The sequence below is a fragment of the Octopus sinensis genome, linkage group LG6 (assembly GCF_006345805.1).
Source record: "Octopus sinensis linkage group LG6, ASM634580v1, whole genome shotgun sequence".
Lineage (NCBI taxonomy): Eukaryota > Metazoa > Mollusca > Cephalopoda > Octopoda > Octopodidae > Octopus > Octopus sinensis.
Window position 1 is genome coordinate 108753661 of NC_043002.1, and position 21963 is coordinate 108775623.

Genomic DNA, 21963 nt, shown 5'->3' on the forward strand with positions numbered 1-21963 from the left:
CATCTATGTGCAATGACGCATAATTGTGTTTCTATTAAAGAACAAACGATGCTGCCTACATAGCAAATAAAAGCAGTGTGGACAGGACCATTGTTTCTCCAAACGATTCAACACCACAAGGGTTCCTCTCAAGCCAATGGCAGAAACTCTACATATGTGGTTGTTTAACCTGCTTGACATGGCAGCCAAATCTCTCTCAAACAACACCCAATCTCTTATAAAAATAAAAGTATATTGAATGTCATCCTAGATACCAATATATCTGAATGAGACAGGATGGTCACAGTTGGCATGTCTTTAATCACTGGTCTGCTCAATGACAACTGACCTGACTGATGAGTAAACACAGAGCGGTTACAGCTCTACTAAGCAGGAAACTCACAAATGAATTCATCAAATGTTTATTCAATTGAAATAATGTTTTGTTTTTAAGATTTAAAGCACAAAAGTGGTGAATTAATCTGTTGTTCATCATCATCAGCATCATCGTTTAACCCTTTCATTACCGTATTTATTTTGAGATGCTTTGTGTTTCTTTCAATTATTTTAAATATAACAAAGAATTTAGTAAAATAATTTAGTTATCATTCACCTAGTGTTAGGAACATAAATTGTGACTAAGGTTTGGTGGAAGATTTTAACTCAAAACTTATGAAAACAAGACATTTTACCACAGAGCCAGAGCCGGTTTTGGCCGGGTTAGTAACAAAAGGGTTAACGTCCGTTTTCCGTGCTAGCACAGGTTGGATGGTTCGACCGGGGTCTGGGAAGCCAGGGCTGCACCAGGCTCCAGTCTGATCTGGCAGTGTTTCTACAGCTGGATGCCCTTCCTAACGCCAACCACTCCGCAAGTGTAGAACAAAAAAAAAAAAGAGAAGGCAATTCACAGTCAGCAGGCAGATGAGTTTATTAATTATTGAATTTGTTGATTTTGTAGGAATGTCAAATAGTTTATGAATTACAAACAGAGGGAGTAAAGATGGCGGTATTCTTGTACAATGGAGAAGAATTAGATGTATAAATAACAGGCTTGAAATAAGGGTAAAGAATGAAAACATTTGTGGCTGTCTCAAGAAGTTTGTGGAAAAAGCAACAGAGATGATGAGAGATGAAAATAAAGAGATTTGTTTCAGCAGATTTAACTCAATGTAAACTACAGTATTAGTTTAGATTATTAGTTTTAGCTACCTCTACATCTCTTCTCCCACATTACTCACTCCCTTTAACAAAAAAATATGTTATGACTCAGTTTAGGAAAGAATAGAAAGTTCATGCAGTTCTTGCATGCTTCTCTGTCAGTCACTGATCTCTGGGTTGTTTTAGTAAAGGTTTATAAGTTAAGAATGCTTCATCATTTTCCATAAATAGATTATTTGTCTATTCCCAAATTCATAGCAGGACATTTAACCCCCACCCCGACAGATTTCATTTTCATTATTTACATTTGATGGATATTTGTCCTCATCTTGTTTGTTGTTAACACAATGTTTTGGCTGATAAACCCTCCAGCCTTCATCATAGGCATATGGAGTAGTGATTAAGAGCACGGACTACTAACCCCAAGATTCCGAGTTCGATTCCAGGCAGTGACCTGAATAATAATTATAATAATAGTAATAATAATATTGAAAGATACCTGAGGAAAGAGAACCCAGGTTCAAAATTTCCCCAAGACACTTGATGAAGTTTGGAAGGTATATCAACCGAAATGTTGTGTTAAAAACAAACAAGATGAGGACAAATATCCATCAAATGTAAATAATTCCTCATCTCTTAAATATAGAACCCGATTTCATTTTATTGTTACTTTGAAAGAATAAAGTTCTCAGATCCATATTTACCAACATTTCAACTGATTCCACTAGAAGATTAGTAATCATAGTAGTATGATGCATACTATTTCGTTTTTAGATGACATAAATGTGAAAGAAAAATGTTGCTGAAGATACATGAGGAGATAAAATAGAGATACAGCAAATTGATATTTCATTCAACTAGAACATGTCTGAGACAAACTGAACAAGAGTAGAACTTCTTCCTCCAACTTAATATATTGCATAATATGAAAGCACTGTGGTATATGTGAGGTGACAGGCTCCATAAACAACTGCCCAATGTCCATAACAATGCCCAATTGTCAAATAAAGGAAAGTACCCAAAACTAGATCTTCACTCCTCAAGACAAATCAACTAACCAAACTCTCATACAAACTCTGCTGTTTGAAATAAAATCTAATTTTCATCAACCCTTACAACCTTTCATATGTAACCCTAGTCATGAAAACCCAGAACTTCAAAAGATTTTCCTGAATAGGTTTGGGGGTTTCATTTTTAGTTTGCAAGAAAATTATAAAAAGGTTTCACAGTAAAAACAAAGTGAATTAAAATTTAAATCTTGTTTTTACGAGTACTTTTGAAGCTACTTTACATTTCAAATAAATTCTTAAATATTAGTTATTTGAAGAAATAAATTGAAAATAACTAAAATATTTCACTTTCCTCACCCCCCCCCCCTTTTCATGTTAATATCTAAATACTTTCAAAGATACAACAAATAAAATACCAAAACAATAAATAAAAACTGTATTCTCTTGATTATTTCTACTTACAAAGAACAAAATGAAAATGAGTTTCATTTTGAGACATGAACTGTTGAATTCAAAAGGAGCATGGTGTCCATTTCTTTAGTTACAGCGGGAAAACAACAACAATAATAACAACAACTATTTACATAATAATAATAATAATAATATATGATGGGGTTGTTAAACACAAACTAATCAATAAGACTGTTATAACTTTCTGGTAGTAAGGATGCTTGGGAAATCAGTTTTAGGATTTGGATCAGATAGATTTGGTATCAAGGAATCATAACAAGGAACAAGGCGGCAGACATAAGCTGATTAGAACAGAACTGTGAGCAGAGGGCAAGTGGAAGCCAGGAATTGTGTAGGAGAACAACCCATACACACACACACACCAACTGACCTGATAATTTCACTTGGTTCTCAGATTTATAAAAGCCTGGAAAGTCATAGAAGTAAATATAACAACAAAAACAAAAATAATGATTTCTTCATTTTTGATAATAATAATAATTTTAATGTCTAAATCATTGTTCAATATTTAACAAAATTAAAACAAAATTAAATACGCATTACCAAACATCATAAGGTTTCTTAAGAATGTTCAGACTCTCATAAGATGTTTGATCAGTAAATTGCAAGAAAACAGCTTACCTAGCAGAGTTAAACAATGAAACAGGTTTATAACAAAATAATTTTTTTACTATTTTATTCAAATAAAACAAATATGTCATTTGTCTTGAAAAACAGTTTTCAAAATGATGATGCTTGTTTACATCCTAAATCAACTTTTTTCTTCTTAAATATGGCTTCTTATCAACATAGTTTTAATACAATTAACAAATTAAGAAATTCTCAGAAAATGTTTCAAGAACAATTCTATAATTGCATTCTATAATAATAATAATAATAATGCTTTCAAAATTTTGCCACAAGGGCAACAATTTTGGGCAAGGGGACAAGTCAGTTACAGTGATCCCAGTGTTCAACTGGTACTTATTTTACTGACCCTGAAAGGATGAAAGGCAAAGTTGACCTCGGCAGAATTTGAACTCACAATGTAGCAACAGGGGAAATACTGTTAAGCATTTTGTCCAGCATGCTAATGGTTCTGCCAGTTTGCTGCCTTAATAATAATAATAATCCTTTCTACTATAGGCACAAGGCCTGATATTGCGGGAGAGGGAGGGGGTTAGTCAATTACACTGACCCCAGTGCTCAACAGGTACTTATTTTATTGACCCCGAAGGGATGAAAGGCAAAGTTGACCTCAGAACACAAAGATGGACGAAATGCTGCTAAGCATTTTGCCCAACATTCTAACGATTTTGCCAACTGACCACCTTAATAATAATAATAATAATAATAATAATGATAATAATTTCTTAGCTTAATAATTCAGTAAGTTTTGAAACTGCCCTAAGTACAATTCAAACTAAACATCACAGACCCTTAATAAATTTGATTTTTCCTTTAATCATTCTACTTCTTTACCTCTTGACTAAATTCTTCAAAGTATTTGTATACAGTATGCTGTATTTTTTCAACAACAGTAAATGTTTCATGTATTATCTTGCTCAAATTAATTAACATCATGTGTGTCTATATACATACGTTTACATATATTTATCTTTTAATGAACACCGGAGTTATTACATGAGCTACAAGTTTTATGCTTGGATAGTCCAATAATTAGACAGGTTTGTATAGCTTACCATGCACAATCTGGCAATTATTCAGGCCCAGATAACTTCAACCTCAAAAACAATGCTTTTAACAACAGAAAACATGATAAAAATTTATAGCTTGATATATATTTCACGGCTCGTTAACAACATCCTGCATTAACTAAGCAAGGCATATATATTTTACAAGCAAAACAAGACTTTCTCTACAAAGAATATACCAGATTTTAAAGGCAAAGCAGAAATTACATCACACCTTGCGACAGCTGTACAAAATATGGTAGAAACCCCACACAATAATTCTTCAACATAGAACATTATAAGACCAAAGCAACTCCACTGAGAGATAATGGCAAAGGTTCAGCTTCAACATTGAAAAGCTTGTAGCTTTACTATTAGTTTCATAATCACAAATTGAGTTGCTAACTTTTGAATACTGTTGCTAATCATAAGCATGACTGAGAGATTCTAAACAATAACATGGTGCTTATTAATGTTCTTGGTAGTTTTTCAAGTCCAAAAAAGAGAATTACTCTTTTACTGGTTTTAATCATTTGACTGCAGCCATGCTGGAGCACCACCTTTAGTCGAACAAATCAACCCCAGGACTTATTCTTTGTAAGCCTAGTACTTATTCTATCGATCTCTTTTGCCGAACTGCTAATTTTCGGGGATGTAAACACACCGGCATCGGTTATCAAACAATGTTGGGGGACAAACACAGACACACACACACATATATATATATACGATGGGCTTCTTTCAGTTTCCATCAACCAAATCTGCTCACAAGGCTTTGGTTGGCCCAAGGCTATAGTAGAAAACACTTGCCCAAGGCACCACACAGTGGGGGCTGAACCCGGAACCATGTGGTTGGTAAGCAAGCTACTTACCACACAGCCACTCCTGTTGAACAATCTGCACAGATTTGTTTGAAGTGATCAAATGTTTGTCCCCTAAATGACCTCAGTCCCTCAGTACACAACATCAGATGTTGAAATGATCATAGTGCAATGGAAAATGAAGTGTTTTGCTCAAGAACACAACATACCACTTGGTCTGAGGATTGAAACCACAATATTGGATTGTGAGTGCAACACCCTAACTACTAGGCTATATGCCCTCACATTTTATGGTTTTGTTTATTAATGAATCACAAAACAAGTTATGTAATCATATTCATTAACTTATAGCTGTTTCTGCATTGTAATCAAAGATGAGTGATTGTGCAACAACTTGTAGCTTCCTCAGAGCCATCATGATATATATATATATATATATGTGTGTGACCTCGTGAGTACCACTGGCGATTTTTTTCCTCTGTCTTCCCTTCTCAGGATCTTTCCTTCTCCTATGTTTCCGACGAAGAGCTCCGCTCGAAACGTTAAACCCTCCTTCTTCCCTTCTTTCCTGAGCATCCAATAATACTTTATTTGTTCCACGTCCTTGCGTTGTTGTGTTTTTTTGTTTTCTTGTTTGGATTAACATATATATATATATATATATATATATATATATATATATATATATTATATATATATATATATATATATATATATATATATATATATATAATTAGTGACAGAAGCAGTATTGATACTAAAGGTAATCTTTATATCAAACTCAACATGGATACTTGTTAGAACACCAAATAGAACATGCTAATGATGCAGTATTCAGTGTTCTGACAAGAAAGGCATCTTAAGTTGGCTATAAAGATATATACATATATGTGTGGGTGGGAGGAGGTGTCTACCCCTTATGCAGAGTCTGATCACCTCTTGTACTTACACCTTAGATCGATCATGGCATCTGATGTGGCTTTTTAAACCAGACAATGTATTGAAAAGACATCCACATAGATTGCAAATCTGATTTGGACCACCAAGAGTTGCAGTTAAGTTCTGATCTTTGTGGATCTTAAAATGTCTTTTCAGGCCTCCGTTACATTTGCAGACCTTATGGCATACACGGTATTGAAAGGTGTGCACAGATATATAAGCAGAGTGCTTATGAGAGGTTCGTTTTAAAGTTGCAGACTTTTACTTTCTCAAATCCTTACCACCTCATGCAACAACTAATATCAATGAGCCTAGATATAGCAGTTAAAGCTCAATAAAACCACACCATACAATGTTAAAAACAAAGGAAAGACACAGTGGATAGTGCAATCCCAGATACACAAATGGACTGGATGGTCATGGTTGTTATGCCTTTGATCAAAGATCCATTGGATCAAAGGTGACTCGAGGCTAAACAACAGACAGAATCCTTCTTCTAGCTTTGGAAACCCTGCCCCAACTATATAAGAGAATTCTTGGGACTACTGCTAAATTTTTACTGGGAATTTCTTTCAGAAAACATCTTCCACTCTGTTTAAAAATATAGAGAATGGTACTTAAGGAAATAGTTGATAGAAATAACCTAATAAATAGCGTGTAATGTTCCCCTCAATAATAATGCCTAAGTATGAATCAAACATGTAAATTGTTTTGAAATATATTCAGCTGAAAAAATAGTATTGGTTGATATTAGAAATTTATCTAGAAAATTTTAGCAATTACAACACAAATTAATACAACACTGAAATCAAATCAAGCAAAATTAGAGGGATTTAAGGAATGACTAAACAGTAAATAACAGAGAATAGCAATACTAAGGCCATAGAATCACTGATTTATTCATAACTATAATATAGCTAGGAATAATTACTAATGAGGAGACAGTTTTGAGGTTTGTTTGTTTTTTTTTAAAGGGAAATGGTTAGTGAAGACTAAGAAATTCTATACTAATGTTATTAGGAATAATTGAACATTAGGAGGAGACACAGCAAACTGACAGTGAGAGCATCATCTTTAACTAGCATGTCAATGAAGTAGGATATAGGGAAATCAGTGACAATGAAAAGAGAGGGGGAGGAAGTAACTGAGACAGAACAGCCGGCAAGGAGGTCAACCCACCTGATTTTTTAACACCACTTTCATATTTTATCTGTCCTGAAAAGTTTTATAGAAAAGAAAAAAAATTGAAATGTGCATAAAATAATTGGAGTGAAAAATGAAGTTATTCTAGGGAAGAGGTTAACAAAAAAAGAAAAATTTCTTCAAAAGCAAATAATAGTTTAGAGTATGAATGATGAGTGAGGTACTATGTCCTAATGGGATTACAATAATATAAACATTGATTTTATGAGTATTAGTAAATTTGTAATAATCCCATGACAATTTATGCTAATGCTAATTAATTTAAATACAAATTAAAATAGCAGCAAGATTGAAATCAGGGTTTTTTTTTACATGTGAAAATCAAAAAACAAAAAAAAAATCTAAGTAAAATAACCACTCACCACAATATTGAACCATGTATGTGGGTATCTGAAATCCATGGCTAATACAAGAACAATACAAAGTTGTACACGTAAAAATTATAGAAGTCAATTTTAAAACAATTCCTTGATCCATAATAAGAAAATGCCATCATGGGATGCCGTCCAGCTCTAGCTATTACTGCTTGTAATGCAAAGATCACTGGATTTGTAAGTTGTACTGCAATAATCCATGAAAAACTCAAATGTAACCAAAATATTTTCTTGGTACAAGTTGAGAGCCTTAAAGAAATTTGGATCCATATCATCTTAAAGAAAACTAAATTTTAATTTACTGACTAAAACAAATGATGATATTAATCCATTTCAACCAAATTTATAAATATTCCCAAAATATAGAAATTATAAGTTGACCCCTGTATGTTAGTGTAACAATACCACAGGTGTTTGAAAAATGTCTTGGGAGTTTTCTCAGAAAGAACAACAAAAAAAGAATCATTTACTTGGCATAAAATCAAATTTCTTTGATAAGAAAGTGGTCAACAGAATCACATAATCCCAAACACACAAATCATGAGTGTTTATGTGTGAATATGCATGTGTGTAAATATGTGTGTGTATCAGTGTGTTGAATTAATACCAAAAGTGATAGAAACATTTTGATTTAACCACAAGAAAGGACAGCATCGACACCTGCATCAAGGTAGTTCTCCAGACAGAACTGCAACCATTTTAAGATACAATTCTTAACTGACTTACTGTGTTTTTGTGTTCCTTTGGGTCCATCAATCCACTGAACTTTAGGGAGGTCTCTTAATACATTCAGCAAATATGGTAGGATTTTTTCTTTGTACTGTCAGTAAGAAGAAAAGAAAGAATATAGTTCCAGCAAATAAACATGATCATCACGTAAAAATCACCCACTACACTCACGGAGTGGTTGGCGTTAGGAAGGGCATCCAGCCGTAAAAACATTGCCAGATCAGACTGGGCTTGGTGCAGCCTTCTGGCTTCCCAGACCCCAGTTGAACCGTCCAACCCATGCTAGCATGGAAAGCGGATGCTAAACGATGATGATGATCATCATCATCATCATTTTAATGTCAACATTTCCATGCTTCCAAGGTGCATTTTCTATGGCTGGATGCCTTTCCTGTTGCTAATCCTCAAATCTATTCTAAGAAGTGTACTTTCCCTATTTTTTTAGTAATCCTACTCCATCAACCATTCCCTAGTGTCTACACTAACTACTCTCGCTTGTTCTCTTCTATTTTCATCTCAGAACTGCAATTATTTGAATATTTTCTCCCCAGTCATTCATTATTTTGATGTCCCATATTTTCACACTTGCATCAGTTGGACAGAATTCAATGAAGCAGATCTTCTGCAGCTGGATGCCCTTCCTGTCACCAATCGGCACTTGTATGTAAACAAGAGTTTTCCCCATGACAGGATAAGTTTTTGATGGAAGACTGGAAACAAATGACACCACTTGTATGATGGTGATACTCATTTACAACTCTTACATGATGCCGAGAGAGACACACACACACACATATTATATATATATATATATATATATATATATATATATACACACACACACACACACACACACACATATATATATCCCTCCTAGCTGTTTATATTAATTTTTAGTATATGCATTAACATTTTGCTAAATCACCCATAAATTTTTATGGTAAATATATATGCAGATAGACTGAATTAGCTGACCATTGGCTATCTGGTCAGTCACTACTGACGATGCCTACAGAATAGGCTGACCTAGATCTAATCTGATGATTCCAGAGACGGTCATGGGGCAGTTACCTCTCCTGTCAGCATATGTACACCATGCACTCGTCTTACAGCACTAAGAGTTTTTTACCTCTTATTTCTAGAAATATAAGTGCTTTGGTCAACCCTGGGCTATAGCAGACGTTTGCCCAGGGTGTTATACAGAGGGACTGAACCTGAAACACTAAGGTTGACAAGCAATATGTACCTAAATTCTCCACACACCAATGTAAATTGTCAAAGATTAAGCAGGCTGACCATCCTACTTTGGACTAATAAACATAAATACTCTTTTTTACTCTTTTACTTGTTTCAGTCATTTGACTGCGGCCATGCTGGAGCACCGCCTTTTAGTCAAGCAAATCGACCCCGGGACTTTGTAAGCCCAGTACTTATTCTATCGGTCTCTTTTGCCGAACCGCTAAGTGACAGGGACGTAAACACACCAGCATCGGTTGTCAAGCAATGCTAGGGGGACAAACACAGACACACAAGCACACACACACACATATATATATATATATATACATATATACGACAGGCTTCTTTCAGTTTCCGTCTACCAAATCCACTCACAAGGCATTGGTCGGCCCGGGGCTATAGCAGAAGACACTTGCCCAAGATGCCACGCAGTGGGACTGAACCCGGAACCATGTGGTTGGTTAAAGCTACTTACCACACAGCCACTCCTGCGCCTATAGTTACTATTATTTTAAAACACCAGTGTGTATAAGATTTATAATATCTAAAGAAATGTGGAATGGCACTAGCTGTAATATTTTGTCTCAGAGAACCACCTCAAGGGATCAAACACTGATGAATCATCAGATATTGTTTCAGTTTGATTTAGTCTCCACGGTGACAAATCTTGCAGATGTTCTGAGCCAAATCAAAAATGCTGGTTTCAATATAAAAATAAAGGAAACAAAACAATTGCTGATTTGTGTGAAAGTTTAATCATGCTATCATAGCATCGTTATTTTACATCTGTCTTTCCATAGTGGAACAAGTTGGGCCACTCTCACAGTATCTTATCACTCATCATAGACCTTACCATGTGGCACACACAGCAACTAAAAGAAACTGGCCATTTTTGTTGACTTGTAACTGTTATAGCATTTCTCTTTATTATAGGCATAAGGCCTGAATATAGAGGGACATACAACTGACATGCGGGGTCATAAAAATGAATGGAAAATGATAATGAAATTAACATAATTATGATGAAAATGAGACGGCCATCTCACCCCCGCTACGAGACGAACTGTGAATACCTTTATGATTAACTTTACAATTAAACTTTACAATTAACTTTACAAATACACTTTACAATTAAACTTAAAAACCACCTCTAGTTTCGCTACAATGCGAAACCATGACCTTTCCTTTCATTTCCTGCCTTTAAAATGAACGCTCATATGAGTTACAGCATGGACTGGGTTGATCTTCTTGTGCCACTGGCTCTACATAAGTTGTCTGTAAAGAGTCTCTACCTGCATTAGGTCTTATTCTGAGTTACTCTCCTCTAGACAGGGTACTTTGGGATACAGCTTGCAGAGTCCATATCTCCTTTATTCTTTCTACATGTGGGTGCCCTTCTTATCAAACACTTTACAGCATGGACTCAGAGAATTATATTATGCCCATTTACAACAGATAAACTATAGTCAGGAACTTCGCTATGGGCTAGCCAGGGAGCTGGTCCGCAGCAAAGTGAACTTCCAGTTAAGCAGGCTTTCTACTTAGCAGGAGTTGACTAGCGGATGTAACCCTCATGTATTTAATAAATCTTTCGTTAACACAAATCTGGTTCCCATTAATTTTGTGTTTATAGCTTAACTAAAGTTATACCCACACTTATTTAAAAAGACTTTTCTTGCTCTTCATATATTGATAATCTAGAGAATAATTATTCTTTACACTCAGAATATATGAGTCACCCAACAGTAAATCAAAATTCCATAAATACTTAATATTTACATTAGTTACATTTGACGGATATTTGTCCTTATCTTGTTTGTTAACACAATGTTAACAACTGAAACTTGCTTAATACCACAGATTTGCTTGTCAATTGCTTGGCCTTAACCAGTTGAGCATGTCCCTTGGTGGACCTCTAATTACAATAAGTGCATCTCTAATCACAAGCAGGAATCATGTATGTGAAAGAGAAAGAGGGAGAGTTTGTATTTCCTTGTTTACACATGTTCATGTGTAGACATTGGCATTACAGATGTCATCTGCTTGCAGTCCACCATGAAAGCATGTCTAGGCCCCTTAACATGTCTCGACATGTGACACAATCTTTGTAAACAAAAGGCTCATTCATTCAGTGTCATTTGTTTTTAATTCCCCACACAAAAACATGTCCAGGCTGTTTGTTTGATAGACTAGGAGGTTATTACCTTACTTGAAAACAATTGGAGGGTTGACAACAAGAAAGGCTTCCTGCCATGGGAAACTCTACTACAGACCTTTGTCAAACCCATGTAAGCATGGGAAAGTAAATATTAAAATGATAAGGAAGAGGATTTTGCTAATTTTTTAACTTTTAATTTCATCTTTAAATATGACAAGCATTTTAATATTTACAATTTCACATTTCAGTTGGCTTAGTGTGTGTGTGTGTGTGTGTGTGTTTACATCCCTGTAACTTGGTTTGGTCCAAGGGAACAATGGAATAAGTACAAGGTTTAAAAACAAATAAGTGATGGGGGTCAATCCATTTGACTAAAATTTTTCAAGGTAGTGCCCCAGCATGGCCACAATGTAATGATGGAACAAGATAAAAAATTATGCCAAAGCAACACTTTGAATCTTCTCCAATTTTGAAAGCATTATTCTTACCAGTAAGAATTGTACATTATTTACAGTAAAAGAACTTAGAACTTTGAGAGAGATGAAATAAATTATTTTTAATGGTGGAACACAAAGTAGATAAAATTATAAATAGATTATTGGGTTAAAAAAATAAATCCCTTAGAGAAAAAAATGGAATTGAAGACTACATGTGGATATTTTAAACCAATACTCTACAAGCTATTATTAATAGCTTTATCTACTTCAAGTTCCACCATTAAAAACTTGACTTTGTATCTCTCAAGGTGTCTTAATTCTTATAATTAGCATATCTCTTTCTAGTCTACAAGACATTAAATCTGACATCATGACATTAAGATATGTAATAGGAGTGGCTGTGTGGTAAGTAGCTTGCTAACCAACCACATGGTTCCGGGTTCAGTCCCACTGTGTGGCACCTTGGGCAAGTGTCTTCTGCTATAGCCCCGGGCCGACCAATGCCTTGTAAGTGGATTTGGTAAATGGAAACTGAAAGAAGTCTGTCGTATAAATGTATATATATATGTATGTGTGTGTATGTGTTTGTGTGTCTGTGTTTGTCCCCCTAGCATTGCTTGACAACCGATGCTGGTGTGTTTACGTCCCCGTCACTTAGCGGTTCGGCAAAAGAGACCGATAGAATAAGTACTGGGCTTACAAAGAATAAGTCCCGGGGTCGATTTGCTCGACTAAAGGTGGTGCTCCAGCATGGCCGCAGTCAAATGACTGAAACAAGTAAAAGAGTAAGCTCAAAAATGTTTGTAATATGAAACTTAGTGAATACACAGGCCATGACTGCAGAGCACAAACATGGCTGTGGAATTATGAAGATTACTTTGCAAACCTTGTAATTTTAGAGTCAGTTCCACAGTGTGACTCTTTGGAGCAAAGTGTTTTCTAGAACAGACCCACACTGAATGATATGTTGTAGGTGAATCTGACAGAGGAATCTGTATGGAAGCCCATTATAAGGGGTGCATAAGGAGTTTGTGAATGTATTTGTGTGAATATTGTTACTCCATGATGTGGCTTGTCACCAGCTGAGCAAAATGGTACCATAATGTTTACATTCTTTACTGAGATTAGAACTGTTGCTCTATATTTTTGAAAGCCTGTCAAATAAAAACATAAAATCCCTTACTTTGAAACACAGGTAAGGTTTGTTGAAATTAAGAGTTCCCACACTGTAAGATCCTGCCTTGAATAAAATTTCATACAACACATGCTAGCATGGAACAAAACCAGATACCAAACAAACAAACATTTGGATTGGTTGTCATTGACATCACAACAAATTGGTATTTGTTATTTGTGACTAAAACTCAAAATAATGAGAAAAAAATTAATTTTTTAGACTTCTTTTTAGTGGTAGGCAAGGCTGGATTTAAGCATAAATTAACCCTTTCGTTACTGTTTTATTTTGAGACGCTCTGTGTTTCTTTCAATTGATTTTAAATATAACAAAGAATTTAGGAAAATAACTTAGTTATCATTAAGCTAGTGTCAGGAACATCAATTGTGACTACAGTTTGGTGGAAGATTTTAATTAAAAACTTATGAAAACAAGACATTTGTACTATAGAACGAGAGCTGGTTTCAGCCAGGTTGGTATCAAAAGGGTTAAGAATTGTTTGTCTATTATATATTTTAACCCTTTTGTTACCATATTTATTTTGAGATGCTCTGTGTTTCTTTCAATTAATTTTAAATATAACAAAGAATTTAGGAAAATAACTTAGTTATCATTAAGCTAGTGTCAGGAACATCAATTGTGACTAAGGTTTGGTGGAAGATTTTAATTAAAGACTTATGAAAACAACACATTTGTACTTAGAGCCAGAGGTGGTTTCAGTTGGGTTGGTAACAAAAGGGTTAAGCCACAAAAGAACTAAAAAAGCATATCATCATCATCATTTAACATCCAAATTCCATACTGTTAGGGTTAGGGTTGTGTTATGCACCAATGTCTTTCTGTAGCTGGACACCCTTCTTAATGTCAACTACTTTACAGAGTATAATGGGTGCTTTTTACATGGCACCAGCACTAGTGGTGGCTTCCTCATAACTTACAAGACCCTAAAGTGGCCCCTATAACTGAGAGATAACAAGAGAGCACTGGGTGCTTTTTTTCTTTTTTGCAATACTAGCATTATTGAGGTTGCTAAGTAACTCACAAGGAAGAGACCCTTCAACTTTAGTGGGGTTTTAATAAAGAGGGAGATGGATTTATTCTAGCTTTTAAGAGGTTAAAGTATGACAGAGAAACAGGAACAGGTGCCTTGCTATCGAAGAGATACATGACAACCTTGGATTACACATTGGGGTGAGTGGGAGTTAAATAATAAAACCTCCTTTGGGAGCACAACCATAATTGTACAGTTTTATTCTTCAGACTGCATTAAACACACAACCATATGAATAAAAATTCATAGAAAAAGGCTCATACCTGAAGTCCAGACTCTAATAGATATATACCCAAAGCAATGATAACATCCTGCGACCGGCTATCCAATTTAAGTGTTCCATGGTTACTTTCCACTGGACATAATTTCATAATCTTGTTAACCTGTAAGAGACAGACATTAAATTAGGAAAAATTAAATATGGCGGTGCCCCAGCATGGTCACAGTCTGATGACTGAAACAAGTAAAGGAGTAAAAGAATAAGAAAAAGATCATCATAATAAATATATTATCATTATTGAGTGAGAGAGCAGTGCATGCCGTCAAAGTGACACTGGGGTAAAATATAGGAAGCCCAATATACTCATCATGACTACCCATCTGATAAGGGTCCACCAGGCACATGCATCACAATCATATATATATATACATACACACATATATATATATATATATATATACATATACATATATACAGGGTGTCCCAAAAAAATGTATACACATAGTGGTTCGGCAAAAGAGAACGATAGAATAAGTACTAGGCTTACAAAGAATAACAAATTTACAATTATTTTGGGACACCCTGTATATATATGTGTGTGTGTGTGTGTGTACATATATATATGTACATATACATATATATATACATATATATATATATATATATACATATACATATGTGTGAGTGTGTGTGTGTACATATATATATATATATATATATGTCACATATGAGCTTTTTCCATTTCCGTCTCCCAAATCCATTCACAGAGCTTTGGTCAGTCCATGGCTGTAGAAGAAACTTGCCCAAGGTACCAAGCAGTGGGATTGAACCTGAAACTAATGTAATAAGGAAGCAAGTTCCTTAGTCACACAGCAACAACTGCACCTACAGGAAATCAATTACAATCCATCAACCAAATCTTGAATGTAAAACTCAGAAATCATTAAAGCTTTCAGCCGTTAAATGAAAATACTAAAAAAAAAAAAAAAATGTGTCATCAGCAGCAGCCACAGCGGCAGCAGCAGCACTATCATCATGATGAGCATTGTTTAATTTAGAGAGGCACTGATGCAGTAGAACAGAAGCAAAACTGAGTCTTTGTGAAGAACAAAACCACCAGAACTATTAAAAACTCGCCAAGTTAAATAAAATAAAACCAGGAAATTATGTGAGCCAATACTGAACAATACCAAAATAATTTTGGCATCAAGCAAATCTATTATGGTTATTTCTATAGGAATGATGCTGGCTTAAAATATATTCCATCAATAACATCTGTAAATTGAGAATAAGGCCAAATCAGCTGGGTTTTAAGACTAGTTTTAGTATTATTCTATATTTCATTGCTGTCTTTTTTGCTTTTATATTTCTCATTTTGGCACGAGTCTATTTAATTAACTCCCCCTCCAACCACCACCCCACCTTCATGTTGCTTTTAGTTAATTATTTGAACAACTTCAGCCATTCCCATATTTTTTGCATTCTGAATAAATAACCTATTTCCATGTTTGTTTTCTAGATTTACTGCTTAATCTGTGCACTGAAAGCACGGATACTGCATTTTCAACTATACAGGAATCACACCCAAAGACTTGAGGCAAACAGGAATTCAAGGTAGATAATAATAATAATAACAACAAGAACAACAACAATAATAATAATAATAATAATAATAATAATAATAATAATAATAATGATGATGATAATAATAATAATAATAATGATAATGATGATGATAATAATAATAATAATAATGATAATAATAATAATAATAATAATAATAATAATAATAATGATGATAATAATGATAATAATAATGATAATAATAATAATGATAATAATAATAATAATGATGATAATAATAATGATAATAATAATAATAATATGCCCTGATGCAGTACCAGGCAGTGGCTCTCATGGCTTCTGATCTTAACTGATTGGAAGTGTTATCATGTACATTGTTTTGTCTTGGTATAAAAGATGGGCTACAGCAAATATTCTGCTCAATACCACAGATTTGCTTGTCAGTTGTTTGACCTTAACCAGTTGAGCATGTCCCTTAGTGGCTGACGATATGTGCATCTCTGATCACGAGCAGAAGTAGTGGGGGAGCATCATAGCAATGTGTTGAGAGGGATTCTTTGGGGTTTGAATAGTTCACCTCTGGAAACATGGGTGGTTCTTTCAACATCCTTAAACAACCCTTATTCAGGGACCGTTTGAGCGGGATGGGATACTCAACCTGAAGAAAATTCTAACTGGGCCCCACTTGCAAGGTCATGTGCTGTTTATCTTGATATGAGATCACCATGTCGCGCACATATGGTTGTGATGCATGTGCCTGGTGTACCTTTATCAGACGGGTAGTCATGATGGGTATATTGGGCTTCGTATATTTTACCCCAGTGTCACTTTGATGGCATGAACTGCTCTCTCACTCAATAATAATGATAATAATAATGATAATAATAATAATGACAATAATAATAATAATAATGATAATAATAATAATGATAATAATAATAATAACAATAACTTAAAAAAACTTAATTTAATTTTTTTTTTAAATGAACGAACTAGTGAGTTTAGTTTAATGGCCTACCAATGTATACTATGAGTTTTTCTGCCCTAGGAGTCGGGAAGACACTCGGCAAGAAATGGAAGCAAATTTGAAAGAAGAAAAAAAAAAGATAATAATAATAATAATAATGATAATAACAATAATAATAATAATCATTTCTACTGTAGGCACAAGGCCTGAAATTTTGGGAGAGGGACCAGACAATTACATCAACCCCAGTGTTTCACTGGTACTTAATTTATCAATCCAAAAGGATAAAAGTGAAGTTGACCTCAGCAGAATTTGAACTCAGAACATAGCGACAGGCGAAATACCACTAAGCATTTTGTCCAGCGTGTTAATGATTCACCCAACTCACTGCCTTGATGATGATGATAGTAATAATAATAATAATAATAATAATAATAATAATACCTCCCAAGTTAACCTGTCATACCCAGAAAAGTTGATAGGTATGACAGGTTAGCTTGGGAGGTTAAGCAGTTGTAGTTGATGAAAAAGGTGGTACCAATAACTGTCGAAGCCCTGAGAACAGTGAGTAAAATTCTCGAGAAGTACATGGAACAAATAGGGGCTGCAATAAGGGTGGAGCACTTGCAGAAAACAGCACTGCTTGGAACTGCTTGAATACTCTGGAAGGTGCTCGAAAAATAAGAGGTGTTACCTTAGTTCACCGGTAGTGAACAGCTGACACTGTAGTACAACTCCAGTGTTAGAAGCTGTGTGAAGGCAATAATAATAATAATAAATGTTCTACAGCAATACCAGGCAGTGACTCTCATGGTTTCTGATCTTAACTGATCGGAAGTGTTATCATGTACATTGTTTTGTCTTGGTATAAAAGATGGGCTACAGCAAATATTCTGCTCAATACCACAGATTTGCTTGTCAATTGCTTGGCCTTAACCAGTTGAGCATGTCCCTTAGTGGACCTCTAATTACAATATGTGCATCTCTAATCACAAGCAGGAGTAATGGGGGAGCATCATAGCCATGTGCTGAAAGGGATTCTTTGGGGTTTGAATAATTCACCTCTGGAAACATGGGTGTTTCATTCATCATACTTAAATAACTCTTATTCAGGGACCTTTTGAGCAGGATGGTTGAGTCGACCTGAAAAAAAATCTGACTGGGCCCCCACCTGCAAGGTTATGAGCTGTTTATCTTGATATGGTTGTGATGCATGTACCTGGTGTATCCTTATCTGATGGCTAGGCATGATGGGTATATTGGATTTCATATATTTGTACCCCAGCATCACTTTGATGGCATGTGCAGCTCTTCCACTCAATAATAATAATAATCCTTTCTATTCAAGGCCTGAAATTTTGAGGGAGGGAGGAATAGACGATTACATTGTCCCCAGTACTCAACTGGTACTTATTTTATCGACCCCAAAATGATGAAAGGCAAAATAGGCCACAGTGGAATTTGATAATGGTAATAATAACAATCCTTTCTAATTTTAGCACAAGGCCAAGAATTTAGAGTGAAGGTGAAGAGGTAAATTGATTACATCAACCCCAGTGCTTGATGGATACTTTATTTTATTGACCCTGGTGGGATTTGAACTCAGAATGTAAAGAGTTGGAAGAAATATCACTAAGCATTTTGTCACACACGCTAATGATTCTGCCAGCTTACACACCTTTACTTTCAAATTTTGATACAAGACCAGCAATTTTGAGAAGGTTCAAAAGCCATCAACCCCAGTACTTGATCGGTACTTTATTGTATTGACACAGAGGGATGAAAGATAAAGTTAATTTTGGCAGGATTTGAACTCAGAATGTAAAAAGCTGGAAGAAATACCATTTTGTCCAACACTCTAATGATTCTACCATTTAACCACCCTAATACTACCCATTTCAAATTCTGACAAGGCCAGCAGTTTTAGGGGAAGTGGTAAGTTGATTATATCGATTCCCAGTGCTCAACTGGTACTTATTTTATTGGCCCTGGAGGGATGAAAGGTAAATCAACCTCAGCAGAATTTGATCTCAGAATATCAAGAGCCACAAGAAATGCTGCTCATAATTCTGCCCAGCTCACCACCTCAAAAACAGTAACAACAATATTATGTAGTAGTTGTATTCACTAGCGTAGCTAGACAAAGCGGTAGGGGTGGTCTGCCCCAGGCGGCACTTTTAATGGGGTGACACTTTTGTGTCTGCTGTAGGCAATGTGTGTTTTTTGTGGGGTCCGGAGGCAGCAAAGGGAAAGTCTGCCCTGGGCGGCACACAGTCTAGTTGTATTCTAAGGATATGAGTGAAATTAAACAAAATCCTAAGAAAGAAATATTATAAGAAACTGACATCTTAGTATTTATATATGGAATAAAGGAAAAGTTTAGGTCTGGGACTAAGAGCATCAAAACACATCAAAGCCATTTTGGTAGCGCTTAAAAATCTAAAAGCTAAGAAATATTCTAACAGAAATTTTCTGTGCAACAACCATATTTATTATGAGCAAAATTGGGTATTTATTGGAAAAGCACAAGAGCAGGAGAGGTTCTATAGAACTAAAGACGGGGAGAAGAAAATGAGGGGAAATATTTAGAATGAGAAATAAAACGTTTCCTTGTTTTTTGTGAAAGAGAAGCAGAAAGTGAAAAGAAAACCAAGGTGAAATCTTTATATATAAAAGTAAGGTTGTGTCTGTCTCCTACGATTTAGATTCCTAACTACTCCCACATTTTGCAGTGCAGTTTAACCAATTTAACCAGTTTAACGGGTATCTTATAGTCGTGATTCATATCGAGCCCTTCTGGGTATTAGCACGCGTCTACGATGAGTCTATGATTTAAAAAAAAATTTACCATCATTTTTTTCCATTTTAATGCATTTTTTCGCTATTATATAAGGGAAGTAACTCTATAAAAATGTCTACGATGAGTCAACGATTTAAAAAAAAATTTACAATAATTTTTTTTCCATTTTTAATGCATTTTTTTGCTATTTTTTGGCTATAACTCTCTAAAAATGCTTTATAGTTATTTCCCTTACAAACCCGAGCAACGCCGGGTGATACTGCTAGTTCTAGATAAAACAAATATGTAACAGCTCTAAGAAAAAGTCTTCAGTAAGAGATTCCAACAGAGAAAAATAGAAAATGCCAATATATCTCAGCACAACAAGCTATAATACTTGTAACGTAAAATAATATTTTGAAGATCTATCCAATAGTCAATAATCACAACTGATAGACAAACCATTTAAGATTTTTAGGATAAAATATGAGATGATAAAAATAATATCAAGAGTGAGCTAAAGAAAGCAATGTAAAATCAATACCACAAAAAAAGAGAAACACAGTAAGAAGTAAAGCTGAATATTGATAAACACAAATCCTACCAACACAAAAATCTAGTTGTACCTGGAAGGTATGAGCTGACTGGAGTGTTTGTTGTTTGTAGGAAGATAAAATATTAAACTTTGAACTGAAGTAATTTAAAAGTGCACAGGAAACACTAGAAGACTGTTGGATATTATTCTTAACATAACAGAACTAACAACAGACAGGTTCACAAAGACTAAGCTAAATTTAATAGCTAAACCTAAGAAGAGCAGGTAACCTTATCCGGTATCTATCAACTGTTATTGGTGTCATTAATCACAGGCAGCGCAAACAGAGTAATATCTTAGCAGAGGTAAAAGTGTAAGGGAAGCAGAAATGGTTGGAGGAGAAAACTGTTTGAAGATAGCAGCAATAGGAAAAAATTGTTTTAACTCTTTTGTTACCAACCTGGCTGAGATTACACCCTGGTTCTAGGATGTGATCTGAATTAAAACCATCCATTTAAAATTTCATACTCTTTACTCTTTTACTTGTTTCAGTCATTTGACTGTGGCCTTTAGTCGAGCAAATCTACCCCGGGACTTATTCTTTGTAAGCCCAGCACTTATTCTATCGGTCTCTTTTGCTGAACCACTAAGTGACGGGAACGTAAACACACCAGCATCGGTTGTCAAGCAATGCTAGGGGGACAAACACAGACACACAAACACACACACGCATATATATATATATATATACGACAGGCTTCTTTCAGTTTCCGTCCACCAAATCCACTCACAAGACTTTGGTCGGCCCGAGGCTATAGCAGAAGACACTTGTCCAAGATGCCACGCAGTGGGACTGAACCCGGAACCATGTGGTTGGTTAGCAAGCTACTTACCACACAGCCACTCCTGCCAACAGGTCACATATCTTAAGAATTCTTCCATTCACCCATTACTATTCTCCAGTATTAACATCAGAAACCGCTCTTGTGATTAAATACTTTGATATCTTAGTTTCATGTTAATTTATGTTCCAAACACAAGCTTAATAAATGTTATTTTATTAATTATTGTTTCTCATTCACTTGCTTCAGTTATTTTGACTGTGGCCATGCTGGAGCACTGCCATTTAATCTATACCATACTTGTGTGTCATCATTTTAATGCCCACTTTTACATGCTTGGATTGATCAGAGTTTACTGAGGCAGATTTTCTATGACTAGATGCCCTTCCTGTCACAAACCCTCATCTGTTTCCAAATAAATAATAATTTCTCATGGCCAAACAGGTTTTCATATAATATTGGTTTCAAATTTTGGCACAAGGCCAGCAATTTAGTGGGGGAGGGGGTAAGTTAATTACATTAACCCCCCATGTTCAACTGGTATTTATTTTATCGACCTAGAAAGGATAAAAGGTAAAGTCAACCTTGACGGAATTTGAACTCAGAACGTAAAGACAGCT

The 21963-nt window shown here is 35.1% G+C and overlaps 1 protein-coding gene across 11 annotated transcripts in view; it reads right to left on the reverse strand.

Moving 5' to 3' along the window:
- LOC115212901 (phosphatidylinositol 4-kinase alpha) overlaps positions 1-21963 on the reverse strand; it is a 162150-nt gene that overhangs the window by 115358 nt on the left and 24829 nt on the right. For 9 of the 11 annotated variants that reach the window (XR_004999797.1, XM_036504208.1, XM_029781708.2 and 6 more), the window contains exons 2-5: positions 14680-14799; positions 8355-8448; positions 7231-7266; positions 2989-3024 (exon numbers count right to left, since the gene is read on the reverse strand). Coding sequence is in view for 10 of the 11 variants with exons in the window: in XM_036504208.1 (XP_036360101.1) it covers positions 2989-3024; positions 7231-7266; positions 8355-8448; positions 14680-14799 (286 nt within the window). In the remaining variant the exon portion in view is untranslated. The remainder of the gene's footprint in view (positions 1-2988; positions 3025-7230; positions 7267-8354; positions 8449-14679; positions 14800-21963) is intronic. The other 2 variants (XM_029781703.2, XM_029781704.2) reach the window with 2 other exon arrangements.